Source organism: Pezoporus occidentalis, unplaced genomic scaffold (assembly GCF_034315485.1).
Source record: "Pezoporus occidentalis ecotype Australia unplaced genomic scaffold, CSIRO_AGI_Poc_V1 ctg96, whole genome shotgun sequence".
NCBI classification, from domain to species: Eukaryota; Metazoa; Chordata; class Aves; order Psittaciformes; family Psittacidae; genus Pezoporus; species Pezoporus occidentalis.
This window is the reverse complement of record NW_026916325.1, coordinates 2,737,465-2,762,520: the sequence shown is the minus strand read 5'-3', so window position 1 is coordinate 2,762,520 and position 25,056 is coordinate 2,737,465. Positions and strand designations below refer to the sequence as shown.

The window sequence follows — 25,056 nt, the reverse complement described above, 5'->3', positions numbered from 1 at the left end:
ACGTATTGTGTACATGCAGTTCTACTACACATATGTAGTGTATTTGTTAAAAGCTAACAAGTTTCTTAATTTACGTTAAAAAAAAAACATGACTGAAAGAATTCCTGATTTACGTGCAATTCCATGACGCTGTATGATAATTATAGCCATGCAGTTTGAGAACATGTAACCAAAACTGCCCTTAGTTTCTGGCACAGAATTGAGCATGTGATCAGTGGAGCAAGATAGATGCTACAACAGGAAAGTAGCCTCCAAGGCTTCCTTTTAAATAGGCTTTGCTGCCCTCTCGTGGCGTTGGATAGTGTTACTACACAGCATTTACAGGTAAGCTAGGGTTGCATTAATATGTCTAAATAATGTAGAAAAGAAATACCATAATTTCAGGTGCATAACTTTTCTTTAAAAGGCTGTTCCTGGAAGAAAAATGACTGTATAACATCACTCTGCATACTGCAGAATGTTGGATTTCTTGTTTCTTCTTGTCTGTTAGTATCATATTGCTGCCAGCTCTTTCCAGGAACTAGTGATTGTCCATGGAAATGAAAAATGATAATTGAAAACCTGTATTTTTCTGGCTGTAGTGAATTAAGAGGCTTTAATTTAAAATAAAAGCCTAGTGTGTTTTAAAAGATATTGTGAGGTATAAGGTTTTTACTGATTCTTTATTGATTCTTACCACTGAATTTTGAAAACTAATTGTAAAATAAATACTAATTTTTTCTACTTTAGGGCACAATCCTCTACAGTGCAATAGATGTGATGCTTGATATGTCTTGCAGAGCACTAACATCTGAGATTCTGGTATTGTAGTTTGACCTTACGAAAAAGATACTTTACCATTAATACATTACCAGCCCACTGTAACACTGTTGTCGCCTGGCTTTATAAATACTTGGAACCAAAGAAATGCTTGGCTGGGGCCCTGTCAGCTGATTTCTTTTTTATTTTGTTTTTTATTAATTAATTTTGTAATAGGGCACCATTCAAACAGCACATACTGCAGTTTGTTTTAAATACAAGTGTAGATACTTCTCTGGACTTTGGAAGGGCTTTCAGTTACTGTCACTTTCTAGATAGGGAAACTGCAAATGCTTTCCTTTTTCAATTCATACTTGATAATTTTAGGTTGTTGGTTTTCAGTCTTTTTTTTTTTTAAAGTAGAGTTGAGGTTTCTAGGTGGGAATTGTCTTTGAATATTTCCACTTGTAGTATAGTATAGATGCTTTGTTTGCATGCTGCTTAGGATAATAGCTGCCTGTTGTACAGTGGAGAGGAGGGAGGCCTACTGGAGGAGTTCAGAGTGATATCAGTTGATTAGGAAACAATACATGAGGAGAAATCTACAGGACTGAGATGATGATAGCTGTAGGTGGAATCATTAGCAGAAAGGAGTAGGACCTAAATATAGGCAATTCAGTTTTTAGGAAGTAAGGACAGATGAAGTGTAGTGAGAGTGATGACTGGTTTTGCAGCAAGGAGAGGATTTTGTGTCTCTAAAAGGAGCTTCAGTTTTAGATATCTTTGGTTGTTTTAGAATTAAGTAGAGCATTCTTAGCTACCTGGTTTGAAATTTGACGTACTTGGTGCTTACAAGAGGTACCAGATTAAAAGCCTAGCATGCTGAAGTCATCACATATCCTGCAGAACAGGTACAGCATCACAAGAGGCACCATGTGTGCCTCCCAGAAAATGCCCTTTAATGCTGTAAGTTGGGAAGGTGCCTCAGTAGGGACTGAAGGGTAGTTCAGATTTCATGGTCTATTTGAAACAATTGGCTAACTTTGAGACTACTAACAAGGCTCTAAGTCGGTACCACTTGTGAAGTGGAAATCTGCCCACTGAGCTAAGGTCCACCCAGTTCTAAAGTTTCTGTAAGTCTGGGTGCTCACTTTACCTGCTTTGTTATATTCTTCTAATGACATATCTTTTCCTGGCGCCCTTCACGTAAAATAAAAATGAGGAGGATGGTTTTATTTATTGAAAGTTAAAGTTATCTTAACCCCTCCATCCATAATGAGGTAAATACAAATAACAAGACAATGCTGTTGTGTTCTTTGGCTCCAGGGTGTATCTGTAGTTCTAGTACACTTAATGTTTTTCTGTGCTTATTTTCCTTAACGGCTTTTACTGACAGAACTGCTTCCTTGTAGGAGGACTGACAAATGGTAGTGGTCGCTATATTTCTGCAGCACCTGGAGCTGAAGCAAAGTATCGCAGTGCAGCAAGTACCTCCAGTCTCTTTAGCTCCACCAGTCAGCTCTTCCCTCCTTCACGCCTTCGTTACAGTAGGTCTGATATTATGCCTTCTGGACGTAGTCGGTTGCTGGAAGATTTCAGAAACAATCGTTTCCCTAATCTTCAACTAAGAGACCTTATTGGACATATTGTTGAGTTTTCCCAAGACCAGCATGGTTCTAGGTAATTATTGTAGTCAGTAACTTAATAACATTTTACTGCTTTGATAGTGTCATATTAACATCAAATGTTTGAATTAGCTGCTAGTCATCTTAATAAAAAGCATGCCAGTAATGGAAGCACATGCTCTTACATTGACCTTTTTCTTCTCCAAGAAATCTCATTATAAAAGTAGTATAAGTTTAGCTGCTTGTAGAACTTCTCAGTGTATAAATAGCCTCATAACTAGACTTGTAAACTCTAGTATTTAGGTATCAAAAAGGCATTGATTAAGAGAACAGAACAGCTGGCATCTGAAATGTAAAATCATTTTTCAGCAATACCTCATCAGGTACTTAGTTATTGTTACTCTTTTCATCTTTAATCCTTCTCAAATGAAAGTTTTTACTAAAATGTGTCCTTTTATATGCAGAGGCACTACTTTCATTTTAATAAATTTTATAAACGTTGAATACTTACTTTGGAATTTTGAGGTGTCTCATTGAAACAGCGTTTGAGAGGTTTTCCTGCTGTTTATGTAAAGCATAATGGACCTTTTTTTGCACTTAGATTTATACAGCAAAAGCTGGAGCGAGCTACTCCAGCTGAGCGCCAGATGGTATTTAATGAGATCCTGCAAGCAGCATATCAATTGATGACTGATGTGTTTGGAAACTATGTAATACAGAAGTTCTTCGAGGTAAGCATAAACTAAGTGTTAGAACAGAAATTAGAATTAAATGCTTTTAAAATCTGATAATTTTTTTTTCTTAACATCATAGCAGAATTCCACTGGACTTTTACCACAGAACCCAAGTATGTAACACTGCACACGTGTTTTCTGTTTTCTGTCCCCCACTTCCTTCTCATAACAGGCACAGTTTCTCTTAACACTGATGGTGTATATATTGGTGAATGTTGGTGAATTCACAGGCTGCACACTCAGGCTTTGCAAGACTTTTAGCATAATTTACAGAGGTTTTCAGCAGATGATGTGGAACATAAAGATTTGAAGGATAGTTTTACTGGTAAAAGTGGGCCAGGAAAATACTCTTGCACCCACATAAATAGCTGTGTGAACTTCATCCAGAGCTGTCTATGAAGAAACTCATAAAATGTATTGAGGTGGAAGGATTTTGATGAAGGGATGTTAAGATATATCCAGTATTACTAGAACTAGTACTTAAAACAGCTTTTGTTTTTGTTAAAAAATATGGGGTTAAAAAAGACAAAGCCTTATCAGAAAGTTACAAGATTTCATCTAGAAGAAAAAGCAGTACCTGTGTTCTGGTAAAAAATTATATGTATGAAAAATCTCTAGCGTACTGTACTTTAAATCAAGGACCGTATCAGTCTAGGTGGATAGAAGGTGAAGCTGGAAAACATCCCTTACAGTACCTAAACAGGCCTGGAGAGCCCTAGAGGGATTTATAAGATCAGGTATTGATAGGACAAGGTGTAATGGCTTTAAACTGAAAGAGGGTACATTTAGATTAGGTATTGGGAAGAAATTATTTAGTACGAGGGTGGTGAGGCACTGGCACAGGTTGCCCAGGGAAGCTGTGGCTGCCCCATCCCAGTCAGTGTTCAAGGCCAGGTTGGATGGGACTTGGAACAACCTGGTGTAGTGGAAGGTGTCCCTTTGAGGTCCCTTGCAACCCAAACCATTCTACAGAATCTATGTTTCATGGGGTACCCACTTGTGAAAACTGAAATGATTCTGTGAAAGTGGTTGCTGTAAACAGGAATGTAGTTTTTAAGTATGTAATGTATGAAATTGTGTTCACTTTTTTGCATGCTTTTTTACAACTCAAAACATCTGAAGAGTGTCTGATGTATGGCATGTAGTTGATCTTGCCTTGATCTTGTCCAAGGGTCATCAGTTGCTGATTTTTTCCATGTTAGGTTGGATGGTTTTCATCTTAATTCTGCAGAAGAGTTCTCAAGAAAACTGTGCACTAGGCCTTAGTTGTAGTAAGGGCCTTACTTCATTATTTAAGTAGGAAGATGAAGTTGGTTGCACTTTCTTCAGCCTCAAGTGACTACATGTATGGGGTTTGGCAGTTCTCAGCAGTGTTGCATGAATACTACTGGTGCCACCCCACTGGACACTTCAGTGTGGTCACTTGTATTGTGCTAACTCAGGAGCTTGTGTGGGGATCTGGGAACAGGGTTACGTGTGCTATTATGAAGCTTAACTGGGTTCTGCTCTGCTCAGTGTGAAGCATCACAGAAGGTTGTAGTAGCGCCATGGAGGGAATAATAATGGCAGGAATTAGTTTCTGCTGAAAAACGTTGATTGAATTATACTCTTAATCCAGCCACTGCACAAAAACATTGTGATTTTGTTCTGCAAACCCCAGGTACTTCTAGATTTCCCAAAGTGCCAATGGTGAGAATGATCTTCAATCCACATGAAGTTACCAAGATGCTATTTCAAGGGTTGAAATCTTCTCCCCCTCCCCTTCCTGTTACAGCTTGCTTACTGTATGCAAGATGTAAGATACACTGATCAGAAAAAAATTGAGATACCAAAGAAAATCTGATTTAATATGTTATAGGAATCGGTAATTAATTTGCCTGGTGTAATTTGTCTAAATAAATGGGTTATTGCACTCAAACATTCCTACCAACAGACAAATATAAACTACTTCAGTTTCTTCTCCTGTCTTTCAAGGTCATGCATTTGATAGCAGGTATGTGACTGGAATTTGGAATATTACAAAATGTTGCATTTAGAAAACAAAAGATTCTGATAAATATACCCAACAAAAATACAAAGGGAAAAATTATTTGAGGTACCCAGTAAAAAATACATCATGAAAGTACTTCCTCTGACATGTAGATTCCAGCATGCTGCAATATGTCTTCATTTGTTAGCAGCATATTTGTTTTCTTGCAGTTTGGAAGCCTGGATCAGAAGCTAGCCCTAGCAACACGCATACGTGGTCATGTTCTGCCATTAGCCCTGCAGATGTATGGTTGTCGCGTTATTCAGAAAGCACTTGAGTCAGTCTCGCCTGACCAGCAGGTAATTGTAAGTTAGAGTTATACTTTTTTAATTTTGTTTCTTTTTATTGTGTCTGTCTGTTTACTTGCTTAAATTGAAGGGAATGATCAACATTATAAAATGCCCTGGGAACTAAAATAGTTGTTTAATGAGGTACACAAGTAAACCACGAGTGAATGTGAAGATTGGACAGTTAGGAGGAAATGGAATATTACTTTGAGGGGGGGGGGAAATATTGTAAAGACAAGGATAATCTTTTTGGGTTTTTTTTTTTGAGGTTTTGTTTGGTTTTTGGTTTGTTTTTTTTTCAGAACGAAATGGTGAAAGAATTGGATGGTCATGTCCTGAAATGTGTGAAAGATCAAAATGGAAACCATGTTGTACAAAAATGTATTGAGTGTGTTCAACCCCAGTCACTCCAGTTCATCATTGACGCATTTAAAGGACAGGTAGTGTCAACAGTTTGTTTCTTCTTCTGTAGGGTTGTTTTGATTTGCAGATCTTTCTCCATCGTTTGCATATACAAGATAGTGTTTGAAGCTTTGCAGTCAGCTTAAGTAGGATGAAAAAGGAATAATAAAATGGAAAACCTGTCAGAGACAGTTAACGCTGTAAAAGATGAATCTCTTAGAGATAAGGCTCTGGAAAACCTGTTTAGGTTTATTATAAATACATCCAGTGGATGCAGTATAAATACATACACAGTATTTGGCTTTAAGGCCAGGCTTTCTGTTTGAGTCTTGTGATAATGCCATTTCAAATTTCCTTCATAACTTCCAACATTGTCATTTTTGATGTAATAATAAAGCAGCTGCTCTCTAGCATTTATTTTTCATTAAAATTCCCATTTTCTTCTGTTGCAAGCCCATCTTTCAGTGTTTCCCAGTTAACGTCTATCATTAAAGAAATAACTTTGAAGAAATATACTAGTATTACCTATATATGGGCTAGTGTGAAGTGAAGGAGGGTGGTACTTGTTTATTTAAGGTTGGTGGTTTTGTTTTGTTTCCAAAACAAGTTAGCTTGCAGCACAGTATCTTATTTTAATAAAGAATATGCTGCAGCTAAGTAAGATTTTAATACTCTGGAACTTTTATAGTCTCAAGAAGAACTGCAAAATTCTTAGTAACTTGGCTGTATTACTAGGTTTTACTTTAATGGATGGCCAGATGTATTTCTTAATAAAATCTACAATATCCTTCTCTCACATTTTGCACAATAGCAATACCTGAATTTATTGTTGTATGTAGTAGTAAATGGCTTACCAAGGTATGTTAAGTCGAGTCTTTTTACATCAAAAGTGTATATGGGGTAGATGAAACACAGTTTCTTAACTGTAAATAGAGCCCCGCCTAAAATGTGTCTGTTTATTTACTGGACATCCATCCTCAGCTCCAAGTCTGAAGTGGCAAATGACAATGAAATGCCACACTTCAGTCATGTAATTTAACAAGACGTATTTCTTTCACTTTCCTGCATCATTTGGATCAGTGTCTAATCGGACAAGATCCCATGTTCATTTCTGCCCAGTACTGACTCACAAATCTTCTGAAATAGTCCCTGAAACACAAACCTGGCTTCTGCAGAAGCAATTAAAAGGAGTAAGCAAGATTTTGACTGTATGTTTTGAATACTTCTTTACAAGTTTATAAGAAGGAGCCTAGTGTATGTGCTGCAATGTGAAATTGGTGAAAATCAGCCACAATAATTGAACTTTTTATAAATGTCAAAAATCTTAAATTTGAAAATTAACTATGAAGTTAAAAGGAAAGCTTGAAAGGTGAACAGTGCCTGACTAAGGATCATTCTTCCTGGGTTTCCTTTACAGCTACATGTGCTGTAATGAAAACTTGGGTTTTTAGTTATATAATTACTGGAGTCCTTGACACACAAAACCCTGCATTTTTCACCTTTTCCTGACCTCCACTGGAGATGGAATTCTGATACTGGCAGGCAAAACTTTTTTTCTAGAAGTACTTGGCATGTTCAATTCTATTTTGAACACGGTAATATTACTGTAAATGTCAGTTGGTGTAACTCCAGTTTGTTATCCTATTTTAAGGTATTTGTACTTTCAACTCATCCATATGGTTGTAGAGTAATTCAGCGTATTCTGGAACACTGTACTGCTGAGCAGACTTTGCCAGTCTTAGAAGAATTGCATCAACACACAGAACAACTGGTACAGGTTAGTGCGTGTGTTCATTTTTAATGTGTTTCAGAGCTGGTTGTTGTCATAATTTATTCCTATTTCTTAGTTTAAGAAATAATTTAAATGCATTTGCCTCTAATGAGTTTTGTAGACATTAATTTTTTTTTGTTTTCTTTCCTTCTATAGTTTTAATGAAAATGAATTTGGAAGTTGGGAGGCAAAGAAGACATAAAAAGCCCTTTTCTTACACTTTTGACTGTAGCGTCAAATACACATTGTAAACACATGGAGCTAGTGTATTTTTTATTGCAAAGATTGCCTTTTTGTAGTTTATCGTGATTCAGGTGTTCTTCAGAAATTGTGAAAAATATAAATGTTGCATATTCCTACACAAATAGGGCATCTTTTCTAAAAGAGGACAAAAGACTTACAGCATCATTTCCTGTCTTGGTTTCAGATGAAAAGAATGAGTGCTACAAGTAGCTTTGAAATTTTATCAAATATTTCATCAAATATTTGATTTAAATATTGAATCAAATCAAAATAGTGGAAGGGACTTGGTGTTCAGTAAGACCTTCCACACATATTCAGTCTAGTTTATTTCTCAGTGGTTTCTTGTATATACAAGACTAGTTAGAACATAACTCTCTTGGGGGACCAAAGTTCAGGGAGATACTATGACTGCTAAAGAATGATGATCTTAATTTTGAGAACATCTTTCTGTAAGAGGATAGAAGGTACTCCAGCAAAATGCTGGGTTTACAGTTTATTTACATTTGGCACCATAAATTTTGTGGTCCATTTAAGTAATTCTCCATGCAGTATTTCTTATATCACTTTGTTTCTGTAATGTTGACATTATTGTGTTTTTCCTTATATCTGTGGAAATAGTAATTTGAAAGTTTATATAAATACACAAAAGGTGTGTGGATTGCTTGTTATGAACATAAAAGAATATTGAAGTAATCTTATTTTCAGGATCAATATGGAAATTACGTTATTCAACATGTACTGGAGCATGGCCGTCCTGAAGACAAGAGTAAAATAGTTTCAGAAATAAGAGGAAAAGTTCTAGCTCTCAGTCAGCACAAATTTGCCAGGTATTGCACAGCCTTCATATTTTAAAGATTCACTGACTTCTAAAGCTGTAGTGTTGGATTTGTTGTGTTACAAAAAGGGGTTGGGGTTTTTTCAGTCATGTAACTTTCCTGAAATTTCATATTCTTATAGAGATGAATGTTAGTGGTATTTTTATATTAGATTTGGGGAAGGGAAAGTGCTATTCTGTAGCAAAACAGAGAAAACTCCATGCATTTATAAGATGGTCTTTGTTCATCTTGTACAAATGCAGGGAATAAGTTCCAGGTCTTCATGTGAAGATCCCCAGAGACAGGTGAAAAGCTTTCCTAGAACCTGCTTGGTACACTGGGACTTCCTTGATAAGCTTGTTGGATAAGCTGGGAAAGTCTTAACAGTCCAGCCATGCAATTTACAAGTATAAAAAGATAGCCTTAGAAAGTGGTGGTTCAGCCTGACAAAGATTTTATGCATCAGGAAGTCTTAAAGACTATTGTAGGAGTCCTGAACTACTCTGAAATCAGAACCTAAAATTTATCCTGCAGTGGGTTTTTTTTTTCCCAAAATGTATGTATGCGTCTCTTGATAAGGAAGCCCCACCTCAGCATTCATTGTGGATGATTTAGTGAGACTCACCTTGTCAACAACATGAAGTAGACACTGATGTTATGGGGGTGTATGTTTTAAAAAATCAGTTGTATGCAAACTGGATTTTAGTTTTCTTTGCCTAATTAGAACTGTTCAGAATCCTCTCCTTGGAACTTGCGTAATTTCTAAAGCACAAACACAGGACCAGAATCACTTTGCTGTCTGATGAGCAGTGATGGCCTTTCCAGCTCCTGAAATACAGGACAGACCTTCTCTACAAGAAGAAGTATTTGCAGTATCTGATACAGGCACACTCCTGAAAAGTGCCTTTATTCAAAAAGCAGGAAGCCTCATATCTGGCTTTCTCTGTTGTGCCTTTAAAGAGTCCACAACCAGAGTAGATGCAGCAGAATACATCTGCAACCTAAAGTCAGGTATATCTACTGTAGGACCAGTGGAAAGAGCTCCCACAAGAGACTAACTGTCAGGAAATTTTATTTTTTTTTTACATGAGTGGGGGTGCTGTTAACTCACTTGAACTGTTCAGATGAATTTAAAAGTGCTACTTAAGAGTGTTACATCTGAAGTCACAGAATACATTTGTCTTTCAGCAATGTGGTAGAAAAATGTGTGACTCACGCTTCTCGTGCTGAGCGAGCTTTACTTATTGATGAGGTCTGTTGCCAGAATGATGGTCCTCACAGTGCCTTATACACCATGATGAAGGACCAGTATGCCAACTATGTTGTTCAGAAGATGATTGATATGGCTGAACCTGCTCAGCGGAAGATAATAATGCACAAGGTATATTTGTATGTAATTGTGTTGGTTCAGAAAAATTATCTATACTATTTTTTCTGCTGGAATACCTTTCCTTCTAGGTGTAAAACTCACTAGTTCTGTAATCTAGAACTTCACATCTAAACATTAAATTCAGTGGGGCTTGATAATGCAGAATACATTTGGGTATCTGAGCACAAAGCTCATGGAAATCCACAGAGGAGTTTCACAAGCTGGATTTCATATCCTCCCTTTGTATCACCTTTTCTGTGGAAATACTTTTAATACAAAAGTGTAGTATCTGTCATCTTTATTAATCTAACAGAAGAAATACAGCTTTCTCTTTTCATTTGCTGGTTGCTGGTATAAATCCATTCCTATCCTTCCTAACATACGGGCCCATTTTCTACTTAAGAATATCCAGACATGGACAAAAGTGATGTTGCCATAATTGCCATAAGGCAATTGAACCCAAGGCCTCTGTATGTTCCTGTAGGAGCTCTGCTTTCCCCAGTTACCAAGAGGGCACCCCCACAAAAGGCCTTCATCCCTTTTCTTGTGACAGGTGCATCAGTTGTTTGGTGAGTCAAAGTCACCAATTGACATCTTTCCAAAAACTTCCAAAAGTTTGAAATACAGGAATACAGGCTACAGACTTTTTTGCTTATTTACATAATATTTTTAAAGTGTAGTAACTTCTCCTTGTAAGTTTTGAGGGGAAGAAAAAAAAGAAGCCATAACATGTTTCTTCTTCCAGATTCGACCCCACATCACAACTCTGCGTAAATATACCTATGGCAAACACATTCTGGCCAAGCTGGAAAAGTATTACCTGAAGAACAGTGCTGATCTGGGGCCAATTGGTGGACCACCAAACGGGATGCTGTAAAAGTCAAAAAGAAATGGAAGAAAAATGGAATTGTGAATGATCAAAGCATACAACTTAACTGTAAATGTTCTGATTTTTTAAAATCTATTTATTGACTTTGTTCATCCATTTGTAAAATTTTTATTCTTGTGTATATTTTTGGGGAGTGAATTATTAAAAAAAAAAAAGAAAAAATATCTCCAGCCCTGATGCGGAGACCTATCAGATTGGATGGCTGGCAAAGCACAGAATGCCTGTATATGATGTAATTGTATCAAAATAGCTGTCACATATTTTGTAAATTTTTACCTTGTAAAGTCACTGAAATAGTTTTTAAAGGGAAAAAGTACAGTATTCTTTTAATACACTGGCTTGCAATCTGGTAGGTCTACCCAGCATCATAGCACAACAGGTTTATAGAGTTGTATATAGAATTAATCCTTATTTTTTCCCTTTTGTGTGAAGTCTTTTATACCAGATTAAAATTGATCAGCTGCATAAACATTATTTAACATGTCCAAAAGTTAAGTTGTATTTTGGTGGTTCACAACATACTATCCAAATAATAAACAGGGCACAGCAAATTAAAATAGGGATGAACAAAACAGAGGAAACTTTAAGACTAGTTTTAACCACTTGCTGTAGATACAGGTATTTTTTAAATGGTGCCCTAAGGTTTCCTCTAGCAATTAAAAATGAAAGTGCTGTATATACTTATATATTTAATTGTTGTATGAAGTAGAGGGATTAAAATGATGGTGGTACTTCCATTCAGCAAAGTACACTGTTGGAAGAGGAGTGAAGCCTGTATTAACTTTACAGTCAGTTTTACAATGCAGGAAGAGTAGAGATTTGTATTTTTTTTATTTTGCATATAGAATTAATTGTAAGGATTTGAAAGTGTTGAGCATTTATTTTGCTTTCTCACCATAGATGCAAAACCAAGATAGGTATTGATGAAAAGGGGCCACTGAAAAGTAAACTTGATAGCTCAACATTTAAGCATGATTGATTAAATATTCAGATAGCTTTTTTGCTTCCTATAAATATATGCATTGTATACGTGTAGTTAATAGGTGTAAGTTTACAGTTTGAAAACAAATCTCTTGTTTTGATGTTTATTACAAGCCTTGCTAATTTAGTAGTGACGCTTACCTTGGTTGTACAGATGTACATTTGTAAACCTTCATGCTGTAAATGTAATTTGTTTTACCCCTTTTTGGGACAAAAATTTGCATTTTAGTGTATATTCATATCTCCATTCCCTCTTCTCCCCCCGGCATATAGTGTTGTATAATGTAAATTTATTTCAGCAAATCAAGAGTGATTTTTTTAAATTTTATCTTTATATGGTTTCAGAAATACGAAATGGCTTTCTTTTTATCTCTAGTTTATAACATAGCTGTTGATTCTGTTAATATGGACACTTGGGGAAACCAAGTCTGTTCAAATTCTAAGACAGGATAATAAGCATAGTAAGAAATTGACTGAAATACTTGGTTATCACAGAAACTAATGCTTCTTCCATCTTAATAAATGTGGCTTTTTTTTCTTTTTTGTACAGAAGAGTACTGTATTTTTGAATAGCCTTCTCCCAGCATAAAGCAAATATGTATGATACTGTCAATTTTTTTCTCTGGACATATGACATTATAACAGTAACATAAAGATGATGTACATTTACAAGCGGCCTTATGTACATTTCCCAATGATCTTTTTAAGGCAGAACTGTGACCATATGTGTATAATTAAAATCCTTTTTAATGCTTTGCCTATGGAAATATTTTGGAAAAAAGCTTACTTTGTATATTCAGTTTCTGAAAGATAAAGAAAGTGCTTTGTACGTTGTTGAAGTAAGTATTTTGTGTAAAACATTCATTTGGATGGCTTAACCTAAAGTTTTGATCAACCAAGACAGTTTGAATACAATGTCTTGAGCATTGATCAGATAAAAAGGTGTTACGGTAGGGTTTGATCACGAGGAAGGAAAACAGTAGTGGTATAAACTCGTATAAGGAATTCTTGTGTTACTGCTTTTACCAGGTTTACATAACTTGTATTAAAGCATACATCTGAGGCACTGCATTTTTTAATTGTAGTGTTGACTCATCAATAGGCAAATGGGAAAGTTTGTTCTGGCCTGCTTCCAGTTTCTGAATCTGTCCTTTAGTGCCCACATGGAGGGGCCTGATTATTCTTAGTAAGCACAATTGGAATTGCCAAGTAGATTTTGCATGGCAGTTCACAAAATTCCTCTCGAGAGGCACAAGCTCTGTCATTGGAGCCAGAGCTTTCCCCTGATCACACAAAAGGCGATTTTGAGCCACTTCCCTTGGACACATTAATTCTACTCAGTGACTCTGTATTCTGTGTAGAAAGGCTGGGTGTTGTAATCCATAGAGCTGACATTCCCATCAACTTGTAAGTTGGGCTTTCAGGGATGTCCAGGCAGAAACTAAAAATGTCCCAGTACTTTGTCCCTGTAGCACTCATGCCATGGTTAAATTTAAACAGTCCTGTAACTGTCACCGTTAGTGCTTTAAGTATTTTGAACATAATCTTCCACATGTTAAAATCATTTTGCAGAAATTCCATCCAGGAATGTGAAAAGCACAGGGTTTCCTTTCTACTATTTTAGGCTTTGGGGTAGAACCACTAGAATTTTTGCTCAAGTACTGCTTTTTGATATAGATTGTTTATGGACCAGTTTGATTAGGTTTGACTCCAGGTGGCTTATATTGAATAATGTAATGTTCACGTGCATATACTGTAAAAATCAAAATGAAAATGTGTGAATAACACTGTGTGAAATACATCTGGTTTTGTGTTTTTCCTGTAGGAAACCAGCCATTCTTTATACTTTTACACGACTCATCTGCTAAATGTGGAGCTCAGCTTTGAGAAGTCACTGATTTATAGTGAGCTGGTGGAAACCAGTCAGTTACTGAAGAATCCTGTGTTATATCATTAAGTTCCCATAGGTCAGTTCTGAGCACCTAAATCCTCAGATTGTCTTACAAAACGTCTTTACAGGTGTACAGTTAAGGCTCCAGCCTGATGACAGCTTCTCTGTACACTACTTGATCCAAGATGAGTTCTTGAGCATTTGAGAGGGCAAAGATGGTGTGAGCTCTGAGAACTGATTTTAGCTTCAGGTGTCAGAGTGGTCTGACTGCAGGGGGAGTGAGTCTGCTTCTTGGTATTAAACTAACTCAGCTATCCAACTGGCCCCTTCTGGAGGGAACAGCCATAATGCTATGACCTCCATCCCTGATTGCTAGATCCACTGATGCCTCTTCGTCAGAGTATGGGGAAGATTGAGGCGTCTTGAGATCATAATGCCTCAGTGGCTTAGAGTGCTGATGGAGACTGAGACCAATGTAGATACTCCTTTTCCCTCTGCTCTAAGGAACAGGCATTTGAAGAGATGCTCTGACTCACTGTGTAGTAGCATGGTAATTAGGTTGATCTGTCGATCAATTCCCTGAGAATGTTTGATGTTCAGTATACTAGGAAAGTGGGTAAACACCAAGGTCACAATTCCCATTGTGTCATTCAGGGAAGTAAAGCTGAGAGAATAATTGCAAAAGTGTTTTAAGATCTAGTGACTGGTCATTAAAACTGTATATTGCATCTAAGTCATGCACCTGGAGAGAGAACCCAATGTGAACTTGTCAAAAGCAGTTTGCTGCTGAGTGGTTGCAGTTGAGTCAGATGTGGTGCTCCAATGCTGAAACTTGTGGTGCCTGGTCATTGTGCATCCCAACAGCAGCAGGTTGTTTTTAGTTTAGTGATGATGCAGTTCTGTGTTGCTGCTTGAGGAAGGAAAGTGAAGAAGCACGTACTATATCTGATCTCAGCTGTCCCAGCCCACAACAGGGTGGGAACATCTGTCAATTTAACACAATGGTTCACGTCATACCAAGCTAGTGGTAGCATTTGAAGTTATCCCAGTGTCTCATTAGTCAATGGGCAACACTGATGTTTTGATAAATGTGTGCTACAGGTAATGCTTTACTCTGTCTTGAATAGTTTGAAGCATTTCCTGTAATTGTAAACAATATCAGAACACTTGCAGGCACTGTGCCCAAAGATTTCCAATTCAAGCTCTTCTTGGCTTGAGGATGAGGAAACTTGGTTCCTGTCAGAGATACAATGTCCCTCTTGGGGCTCTGCTTGGGTCCTCAAGGGCTAGTGTGTAGAATTGGGCTAGGGAGGTTTGGAAGAACTTCACAAATGCAGATTCTGCTGCAGTGTGAGTGATGTTGCCAAATGAGCCTGGGCTGTCAGTGCTCCTGTGTGGCAGAGCAGCCCAGGCCTCCCTCTTTCCATCATCAGATCAGGTTAGAAACCAGCACTGTTACCATGGAAAGACCAGTCATAGGACAGGATGACCATCAGGTATTGACAGCACTCCAGAGCCAGTACAGGTGTCGTGGTTTAACATGGGGGCTTTTCCCTGCTACTGCAATGCCCATGTCAATGAGATGAGGCAACTGCTTCTACCTAAGAGTGAATCAAATCCCAAGATTCTATATTGAGTTTTAGAACACAGAGGCTATCAGGAAGCTGCCACCCTGCATGGGGCAGAGAGCCGGTAGGGAAGACCAGTGTGCTTAACCAACTGCTGGTGTTCCTTGGTGAGGTGGTGCAGGAATGTTTCCTCCTTTGGACAGAGCCCGCTTCTGCGTGCCAGCTCCTAAGTGAGGGAACTTGCCCAGCAAATGAGGTGCTTGAACTAGTTTCCTTTATCAGCCTCAGGGTTCTGAACCCACCTCCCTCACTTCAGAGGACTATGTTCTAATCACAGGGAGCTGGGCGGGTTCACTTTCTACTCCTGAATTTGGGCTGGGCTTTTAACAGGGCTTCTGGTGTGCCTTGCATCACAAACAGCACAAGATGGAGCATGACTCCTGAAGCATGCAAGTGGAAGTGGGTAAGCTTCTGCTCTCAAGATCATTGTCTCCACCTCAATTCTCCCAGACTCAATGCAAAATAGCTCTTGTGAGCAACATTCCCCCATCATTAACGAACAGGAAATGCTCCAGAGGCTTTTTATATAGCAGCTGAAATGTGGGAAGACCTAGTCTAAAGACCCTCTTTGTTACATTAATAAGAACAGACATAGGAATAAAATGTTCACCCTCTCACCAGCATTGCTCATCTGGGCAGAAGAGGCCTTCTGCCTCTTCCTTCTCTGCTTGCATGAACCTACCCAATCCTCAAGTGTCTGTATCTGCAAGAAGAGTCAGGGGCACATTGCAGGTGACACAGCTGATGTATTAGAGCATGGGACAGGGAGAAGCCCCTTAGCACCCTGAGCTGAGCAGCCCTAATCAGCTTCCTTCGAACCTCAGACCTGCCTGGAGGGTTCAGATTTCCTGGCAGCCACATGCCACGGCAGCCCTTCCCAGCTCCACTGCTGGATCCATTCCCAGCCAAGCCTGAGGGGGACGGGGGGAGAGAATCCTCCCCTGGTACAGCAGTGCTCACGCTCAGGGCCTCTCCAGGGAGCACAGCAGCCACTGTCTGCTGAGCACACACGGGTTCACACACTGCTGCTGCACAAACACTCGCATCGGTTGTTGGCTGCAGGTCCATGGAGCTGCCACTGTGGTGCAATGTCACTGATGGGGACTGGGGAGGAACTGACCAAGCTGCTGAGGCCCCTCTCCTCACAGGTCAGGTGTGCTGTGCTCTCTCAGGCTGAATGACCACAGTCTGCTCCCATCAAAGGGCTTTTGAGAGCCATTTCACATGTCAAAGTAGGTCCCAAAATGAAGCAGTATCCCAACAGATACAGAACTGCTTACTGAGGTTCAATGGAAGCTGCAAGAAGTGGGAGTGTTACAGCAGGGGCGACACACAGGAAAGTGGTGGTAGAAAGCATCAGCCAGCCTGGGCAGCGAGGGAGATGATGGCAGAAATCACACAGATGTATTTTCTGCTCCCATGAATGCAAATATAGGCACTTTATCCCTTGTCTGTCTCAGGAGAACCAGAAGCCAGAGGTTCTCTGGTGGGAATGCAGACCTCCCTTTCTTCCCCTATATAATCCTTATCTCCCATTCTCTAAGAGAGCTGAGATACTTCCTGATGCTGTATTTGCAATTCTCCTCTATCCCAGGATCAATGCAAGAGGAGATATTTCAGGAGACCACCTGCTCATACAAGCTAGGATCTTGGGAAAGGATTCAGCCCAGTTGGTTCTCCATTGGGCTCAGGTCTGGTGGGTCTGCCTCAGTGCTGTTCCCTCCTCCACACCTTTGCATATAAACTGGCCTCCAGAGACTGGTACAGCAATCAGAGCAACCACTGGTTAAGTAAGGATTAGAAGGCTGTAGCTGGGCTGAAGAACTGAGGATTGACAAACTTGATGCAAGCCAGAGTCAGGAGGGATGTTATGCATTGAGCAGAGTTAACCCCTGTCCAAGCTCCAGGCTATATACTTACCTCATTCAACTAGGTCATTTGGCTCTTAAAAAGCCTTTTTGTTTGAAAACTGACTATCTTAAGTACTCCAAAATTCACATGATGTTTCTTATTTCCTTGCAATGTCATGTGCCTCATGAGAACCCTGGGTTTGATTATTCATCCCAGTTTGAGAGTCACATGAGCTCACATCCTGCTGGAAAGGGTCTCTTATCCAACACTACCCCATGTGCCACCCCCTCCACATGTGGAGAACCAGAAGCCCAGAGATATGATCAGAGTGCTAAAGGTCACCCACTCTATACATCCTGAAGTGCTGTACAGCACCCACTACCCACTTTTAGAAGGGATAATCCCACAAAGATCATGCAGCTACACTCCATCAGAGAGGCTATGGGGGATACTATCCCCATTTAGAACCACTTCTGTTAGGGTGTAGACCGTTCCATGTAGACACACTGGGAACAGATCCTGTGGCCTGCTTGGCTGCCTGGTACAACCTTGAGCATCCAAGACACCTGGATAGGGCAGATGAACATCCCCTAGGATGCATCAGCCTAGCCTCTATTTTCCACTCCAGAAGGGCATTTAAGGCGGTCATCGGACACTTTCATACAGACAATGGGTCTCTCCACCTAGAAGAAACCAAGAAACTTTTTATAAATGCGTGGTTAAAAGGGGGCAGGAAGGAGGGAATAGGAGGTAGGAATAGGCGCAACAGGTTTGTGGGGTGGGAGTGAGAACAGCTCTATATTGCAGAATAGAATGGGATGAGAAATGGAAAAACAAGGTGTACACATCCCCACACACATGCTCAAAGCTACTGTAACCACCATGTAATAAACAACTATAATGACTCTTTGGATTATAAATACTGGGAGAAGGGGAGGAGGAAGAAGCACTTTGGGAACCCAATGTTTAAAAAAACAATAAAAAGACACCTTTACGCAAGCAAAAGCTTCACTGCAGACCTCCCTGTGAAGTATAGCTGATCCTGCAAGTACCTAAAAAGAAATCAGGCTTCAAAAGGAAAGGAAACAGCAGAAAATATTAAACAATCAGAATACCTATGTTCACCCTGCTGGAGTTGATGCTGCTCAGAGTGCAGCAGGCAGTGTGCACATGTGCCACACAAAGCTGAAACCCAAGGTCTCTCTTCCCCGTAGATATGTGGGTCAGCACTGCAGAAACCCAATGCACAGTCCAACCAGGGTTACAGCCCTTGCTCCCCTCCTTTCTTCCAGTCCCTCACCCATGTACGTCCCCTCCGGCACACCCCTGCTATGCTCCCCCTTGCCAGCACCCTGCCTCCACCTGGGAAATGCTCCCATGGTGGTTCATCACCATAACACGTGCTGATGGGCACAGAACTCAAGCACAGGTTGGTCCCTGCTCCAGCCTTGCACCAGCTCCACCCATGCAGCCCAGGAGCACAAACCTGCCTGGGGTGGGGGTTACACCAACCCTGCTCCCAGCTGGGGCAACAACAGGAGCTGGACAAAGGCGTTCTTCTAATGAATGCGTGAGAAGGTCCAGGATGAAGGATGAGACAGGATGGGTGGGGAATCAACGGGTGAATCAATGCTATGACAGCACAGGCTGGAGTCACTCGCACCGCCTGGAGGGATGCAGCAGTGGAGTGACTGCACACAGCCCTCAGACAGCCAAGACCTGCAGATATGGGTAAGTCACCTCGAGATGCTAAATGAAGGATGATAATTGCAGCAAGATGCATCTTTTTGGTCAATCATGAAGAAAACCTGTATGATATGTCAAATTCCCAGCATAATCATGATCTGTAGCAAGAGTAAACAGTAAAATCTGATGTTAGCCCGAGAGCAGCATTTCTCAGAGACCCTCAGCAAGTGTGGGGTCTGGATCCCATCAGCTTGATGAAAAGAGAATCAACACAACCCCCAAACACAGCAGTATTTGTCACAGCATTTCAAACATCTGTTCTAACTGGCAGCGAGGGCAATCTATCTAAAACCCCTGGTGCAGCCTAACCCTGCTCTCACGGCTGCTCTGCTACAGCATCTGCTTTTTCCAAGACCACAGCTTTTTTGCATACGTAGGAGTATTAAACCTGCTTTGGCAGAATTCCTGGAGCTCTACATGCTTACTCAAATGCTCCATGTAGCAGAAACACCTAACCCAAGTCACTTGGCTGTTGAAAAGTGACAGTGTTGAAGCACATAGTTAGTTAACCTGTTTCACATGGACTGAATGCTTCTACATTTTGGTTAAAACTCTTCAGTCTTCGCCTTCATTTGAAACTGTTTAGCTAGCAGAACAGCACTGGTTTGTGCAAATTCTGATAGCTAATCTCAAGAGTATGTGGTATATTTGGTACAGCCAGAGAGAAACAGGCACTACATCCCACAGGGAGAACTTTGATAGAAGTTTTATGCAAGTTATTGAAGCATCCAGGAGCCTCTATCACAAACCACGACAGTAAAGAAATACAGAGCACAAATAAAGGAGTCCTTTGATAAAAGATTACATCTCATTTGACTTGCAGCATCCTCCCAGGCAAATAATGGGTCTCTGTGGCACTGCCAGAGTTCACTGTAGGATTAAAACTACAGGTTTTTATTCTCACTTAGTCATCAAGGCACTGAAAACATGCTAACTCTCACAGCCTCTGTTTTGCAGGATGGCAGCAGGCAGCAACAAAGGGTCCAACTTCTCATCCATGCTCAAAGGGTTTGTAGCTCAGGCATCCAGCCTGTAAGCCTTGGTCTCAGCATCTCTCCAGTGAATGGAAAGTTCCTGTCCTTTGTGGGATTGGCAGAACCCCCCCAGGAAGCACCAGGCTGGCTGCCAGAGAGGAAGCCAGCAGGTACTGAGCAGGGGGTACTGTGGAAACAGAGGGTTCTGTCCTCTGTGCTTCTTCCTTTTATTCCAACGCTCCCAGCAGCAGCAGCCACCTGCCTGTATATCCCTGGGAACTGTGATACCCTTCTCTCCACGCTCATTCTCATGCCAGGGCAAACCCCATTCTGTGCTCACATTATTCAGGGTCACAGAGGCTGAAGGATTGTGCACTACAAACTGGTCTTAGTCACTGCAGGTGAGTTGTCCAGAGTTAACCACATGGCAAATGAATCACAGAAATGCAGAAGAGTCTCTCCCTGGGCAAGGGAAAAGAACAACAAAAAAAAATGTGGTTATTCAGGTGAGTACTTCAAGAAATACCTGCTTAGTCCACAGCCCTGAGACTGGTGGGCTGTAATTGTTGAACAGTGAAAGCACCAGCCAGCATTACAGCAAAAGGCCTCATTAAGAGGGAAGCGAGTCAGTCTTTTCTTGTGGGCAACATCCATGGAACTTCAGTCAAAACCCACAGAGGCTAATGGGAAACCCCTCCATAGGTTGTGATGCACCAGCTCCCAAAATCCAGCTCTGAGGCTCTCTGTAATGAGCGTGCAGGATCCTACAAGGCCCTCACATGCAGCATCAAAGAAATGCAGCTGGTTCCATTACAGCTCTTTATGAAAACAATCACAAAAGTGGCATGCCAGTGCCAGATGGGCTTTTGCCAAAGTTCTGCCGAATTAGTCAAGAAACACCTGGTTAGTGGTACAGGCACATCTATATATAGTTTTCAGTGTCCACCAAGTTCTCATTAGCAGGACACAGGGAAAGGGGAGAGAGGAGAGGAAAGCAAGCTACTGAATTCTTGAGAGAGGCAGCCAAGTTGATTCAGTTGGCTTCTAAAACCAACACTGTAGCTACACCGATGCTTGAACCATTAAACATCACATTCTTTAAGCTGAAAAAAAGCACCCCAGAGTTTTTGCAAGAAGGCCTATTGTCCAAATAAGCAAGGTCATCCCTTTCATCAGGGCATTGCATGGGGGAGAAGAAAGTAGTCAGAGCAGACTTTCCTCAGAATAACTTCACACTACACACCTTGGGGCTGGTCAGGGGCAGCCTCCACTGGTCTCACTTCCTGGGAGTGAAAGCCAGGAGGCAGGTGAAGCTGCTCAGAGGTGTCCGACTCGCTGCACAGGCGGCCGGACAGAACAAGCACAATCAGATACCACTGTGGAAGCACACCAGGTGCACTCAGGTGATCCTGCTATAAAATCAGTGCTTTTGAAAGGGTCTGAATCAATCATTTCTACATCAATCTGAAAGGACATCCACAACAAACTGCACAGGATTCACCAGGGTGTGGGAGGAGGCAAAAAGAGAGTTCAGTGTATTCCGTGCCACCACCCTGAAAAAAGAGTGATGGTGTTAGGAATGGGGGACCACAGCATCTGAGCTCCCACAGCATGAGCCAGCACAACGACTAGGAGCCAAGCATACTGCCAGACAAGCTTTGGGAACACAAGGTTGAAAGCTTTCTGCTTCCTCTGCAGACTTGTTCTTGATTTAAGGAATGGGCAGATTGCTCTCTAGTTACTGCATGGATTTAGAAAGAAGAGGATGTGGTGTGAGCCATGGGGAGCAGAGGCACTGGCCCGAGCGACTTTGAAGGGGAAGGAATAGAGACACTCCAGGCCAAATGAAACTTTGCAAACCTTCCTGTTCTCCACAGTCTCCAAATAAATCATCAGCCACATTGTCCAAACCTCCTCCTGGCCCTTTCAGGACAGACAATCCTTCCTCTTCCCAAGTTTTAGGCCACTGATCAGGACCTCTTGTTGACAGTTCACAGCTCTGAGGCACCATTCATGGGAAAAAAACAGATGCTGAAGGGAATGTCAGTGACAGCACTTACCAGACACGATCGCTTGTTTTGGGTGCATCTGCCACCTCACTCCAATCAGTTTCCAGGGCAGACTAAACTTGAATGCATTCAACTAAGCATATGTAACACCCTGTAACTGCCAATGTGTCTGAAAGCATCCTCTTTCCTCTCTGTCCTCTTCAGCAATTGCCTCACAGATTCAGGACTTTCACTAAAATACTACATGTGACGGCTGAGAAGTGAAACACATGAGGAGCGGTGGGTTTCCTGTTCTTAAAAACCCCCTTTAGTTAACTGAGCTACTAAATAAGGGGGGGGGGGGGGGGGGGGGGTAAGGATTTTTCCCTCTGGCACAAAAGCAATGATGGAGAAAAGGACAACCAGCAGTGGGGAAGCCAGTTATCTGAAGCCAACCAGAGACAGCACCCATTGTCAGTGAGCTGTCAGCTTCACAACCCCCATAGGCAGGCAACTGCCTGCACACTCAAACCAACTCAATATCTGCATATACTCTAACCTACCACTGTGTATTAGGGAATATATTGCCATCTCCATCCCAAGGTGTCAAGCTGTAACATCCTCAAACAAGTCTGTCAACAAGCAAAGTCACTGAGATGTGATTGTGAACCCATACAGCTTGATGCCATGGGTATGATCCAGCCCTTGTTAAGGAACTCAGAACAGAATCAGCTTTCTCTAACCCCATCCCATCTGGTCACAGTTAATAAACCATCTGAAGACACATGGCATCAGACATGAGGCAACCATCTGCTCTACAAGCTCACTGCTGCTGGTGGGCAAACTCAAGGTGAGGAGACAGTGACAGTGGCCATATCCTCACACACCACTGTGGGTAGGTCTGGCACCTGGAAAGCCAGGCAGGCCGCTCCTGCCACTGTGGGATGCTCACATTCATTAGGGAATAAGGAACGATGGCTTTGACTGAAAAACACAGTGAAGAACGGTGGCGGTTGCCCAAAAGCAGCAGTTGCCATCCCTGCTCCCCCCCTTGCCTCTGGTGGTGGCAAAAGCAGCAGGCTGGATTCCTCCCCCAGCTGTGTTTCCCCTCTTTCCATGGCAGGACACAGTTCAAACCAGCCCCTTATCCCTGGGGAGGCTGAGTTCAATTGGGCTACACTGCTGGAAGCCCTTGATCTAGTTCTGGGAAATCCCCACAGCTCCACTGCACTGGGCAGAGGCAACCAACTCCTAACATCCCCTGAGCTCAGGGCTGCCAAGAAGCTCCTTTCCATACAAGTCTCATCTGGCTTTTCAGCATGGCGCTCTTTTGACTGAAACCACAATACTTAGCATGCTTCAATGATCAAGCAGAGGGCACAGGAATGTCACTTGGCTTCCAAGTGCAGCATTGTTCCTCCCTTAGCCCATTCACAGATCCTGACCAGAACATCCCGATCAAGCTCTAAATGCTTTCTAGAAAATCCAGGGAGAAGGACCACAGCACTGTTTGAGCTACCACCTCCCCAGACACACATGTGCCCACGCTTGCATGGAACCCGTGTCGTGCAACCCCACCAGTGCCTTGACATTGCCCCCAGAGCCCCTGTGCAAGTGTTTCCTTACTCCTTTGTGTCTGCATCAGACAGACCCTCCAACGGGCCATCCAAACATCCACCAGATGCAGTCGTGGCCAAACCAGCCTCTGCTACACTAAAATAAGCCAAGGATGCTGACCATGCCCATTGTATATTCCCTGATTTGCAGTGACCCACCACAGCTGGCTGTCACAACCTACCCACTGAGCCCAGACATTTCCAGCCTTAAGCTCTGCAAACCCCATTACCCAAGCCCCATTCCAAAAATCTAACCTCCAACATCCATGTTGGATCAGGCTCAGGATGTGGTTCAGAAAAGCTGCTCTCCCAGATGAGATATACTGCTCTGGCACAGCCACCCACACAGCACCCACATCTCCCATGACTGCACCTCACATGCCAGCAGCCATCTTGGCTGTGGGGCCCCACATATGCCATCTTCTCACTGTCAGCCCCATTGTGGGGAAAACGTGGTGACCACAGCTCATCTGAAGAAAGGGCATCGTGGTAACAATCATTCCTGGGAAGGCTGCATGAGTAATTTAAGAGAGAGGGAAAGAAAGCAGGCTAATTAAAGACACGTGATAAAATCACAGCAGGTTTAGCCACACTGAATATCCAATTAGGCCTATTAAGCCTTTGGGCCACAGCTGTGGGAAGGGATCCTGGCTCTGGTAGAGATGGGCGAGCACCCACCGAGCACCTCCCGAGTGGCCAGGAAGCACTGACTGCAGCTCTTTTTTTGGTACCCCCTGCCCAGAGCAGCCCTGGGGCAGCACAGCCCCATGCCCGCAGATTTGTCCACACTGCTCACCCACACAGCTGCTCTGCAGCCATGCGGTGCCGGTCAGCCATGCAGCAGTGCGCTCTCCTGCAGCTCCCAGAGGCAGCGCTAACGCTTAAAAATGGCCTTTTTTCTTTTTTTTAAACTACTTTTGTGCGCACATTCAGTTGCATTGTTTGTAGCAAGCACTTTAACATACACTGGCACATACACGAGAGGAAGAAAACAAAACAAAGGCGACTGAATTGACTGGAAGTGAGCAGGAACTCCAGCCCTGACTGAGCCTGTAAGCCCGATAATAAAATTCACCCAGTGGTGTAGTTTTTTTGCCTGCCTCTGTTTTAATGTTTACGGTGAGATGTGAGAAGACCAGCCCGCTGGAGTCGCTTTTAACCCGCCAAGAAGGGAGATCTCCAGGAAGGCGCTTCTTTTAAAACAGCATTCCTTGTTGCAAACCTTGTGCAGGCTTTCCTCGTTGCCAGAAAACCTGTTCCGGGCAGCAAAAAATGCGACGCAATGAAGGCTGGGGAACAAGGTGCGGAGCCGGCCCCGGGGGTCTTAGGGCAGGGGGAAGGACTCACTTCCCCAAAGCCCTCATTTTATCGGGGAGATTCCCCCGCTGGAGGTGATCGGGATGTCCCTGGAGCGAGGCCGGCCCGGGGGAGCCCCTCTGTCCCGGATCGCCAAGGGGGGAAAGGCAGCGCACTCCTATG

At 42.0% G+C, this 25,056-nt stretch overlaps 1 protein-coding gene across 11 annotated transcripts in view; it reads left to right on the top strand.

Annotated features, from left to right (window-relative positions):
• PUM2 (pumilio RNA binding family member 2) overlaps window positions 1–11,833 on the top strand; it is a 78,850-nt gene extending 67,017 nt beyond the window's left edge. For 8 of the 11 annotated variants that reach the window (XM_062606353.1, XM_062606352.1, XM_062606351.1 and 5 more), the window contains 8 exons: window positions 2,151–2,418; window positions 2,965–3,094; window positions 5,297–5,431; window positions 5,716–5,853; window positions 7,467–7,592; window positions 8,535–8,656; window positions 9,833–10,025; window positions 10,759–11,833. In XM_062606353.1, the coding sequence (XP_062462337.1) occupies window positions 2,151–2,418; window positions 2,965–3,094; window positions 5,297–5,431; window positions 5,716–5,853; window positions 7,467–7,592; window positions 8,535–8,656; window positions 9,833–10,025; window positions 10,759–10,890 (1,244 nt within the window). In that variant the 3' untranslated portion in view covers window positions 10,891–11,833. The remainder of the gene's footprint in view (window positions 1–2,150; window positions 2,419–2,964; window positions 3,095–5,296; window positions 5,432–5,715; window positions 5,854–7,466; window positions 7,593–8,534; window positions 8,657–9,832; window positions 10,026–10,758) is intronic. The other 3 variants (XM_062606350.1, XM_062606357.1, XM_062606349.1) reach the window with 1 other exon arrangement.
• The last annotated feature ends 13,223 nt before the right edge of the window (window positions 11,834–25,056 follow it).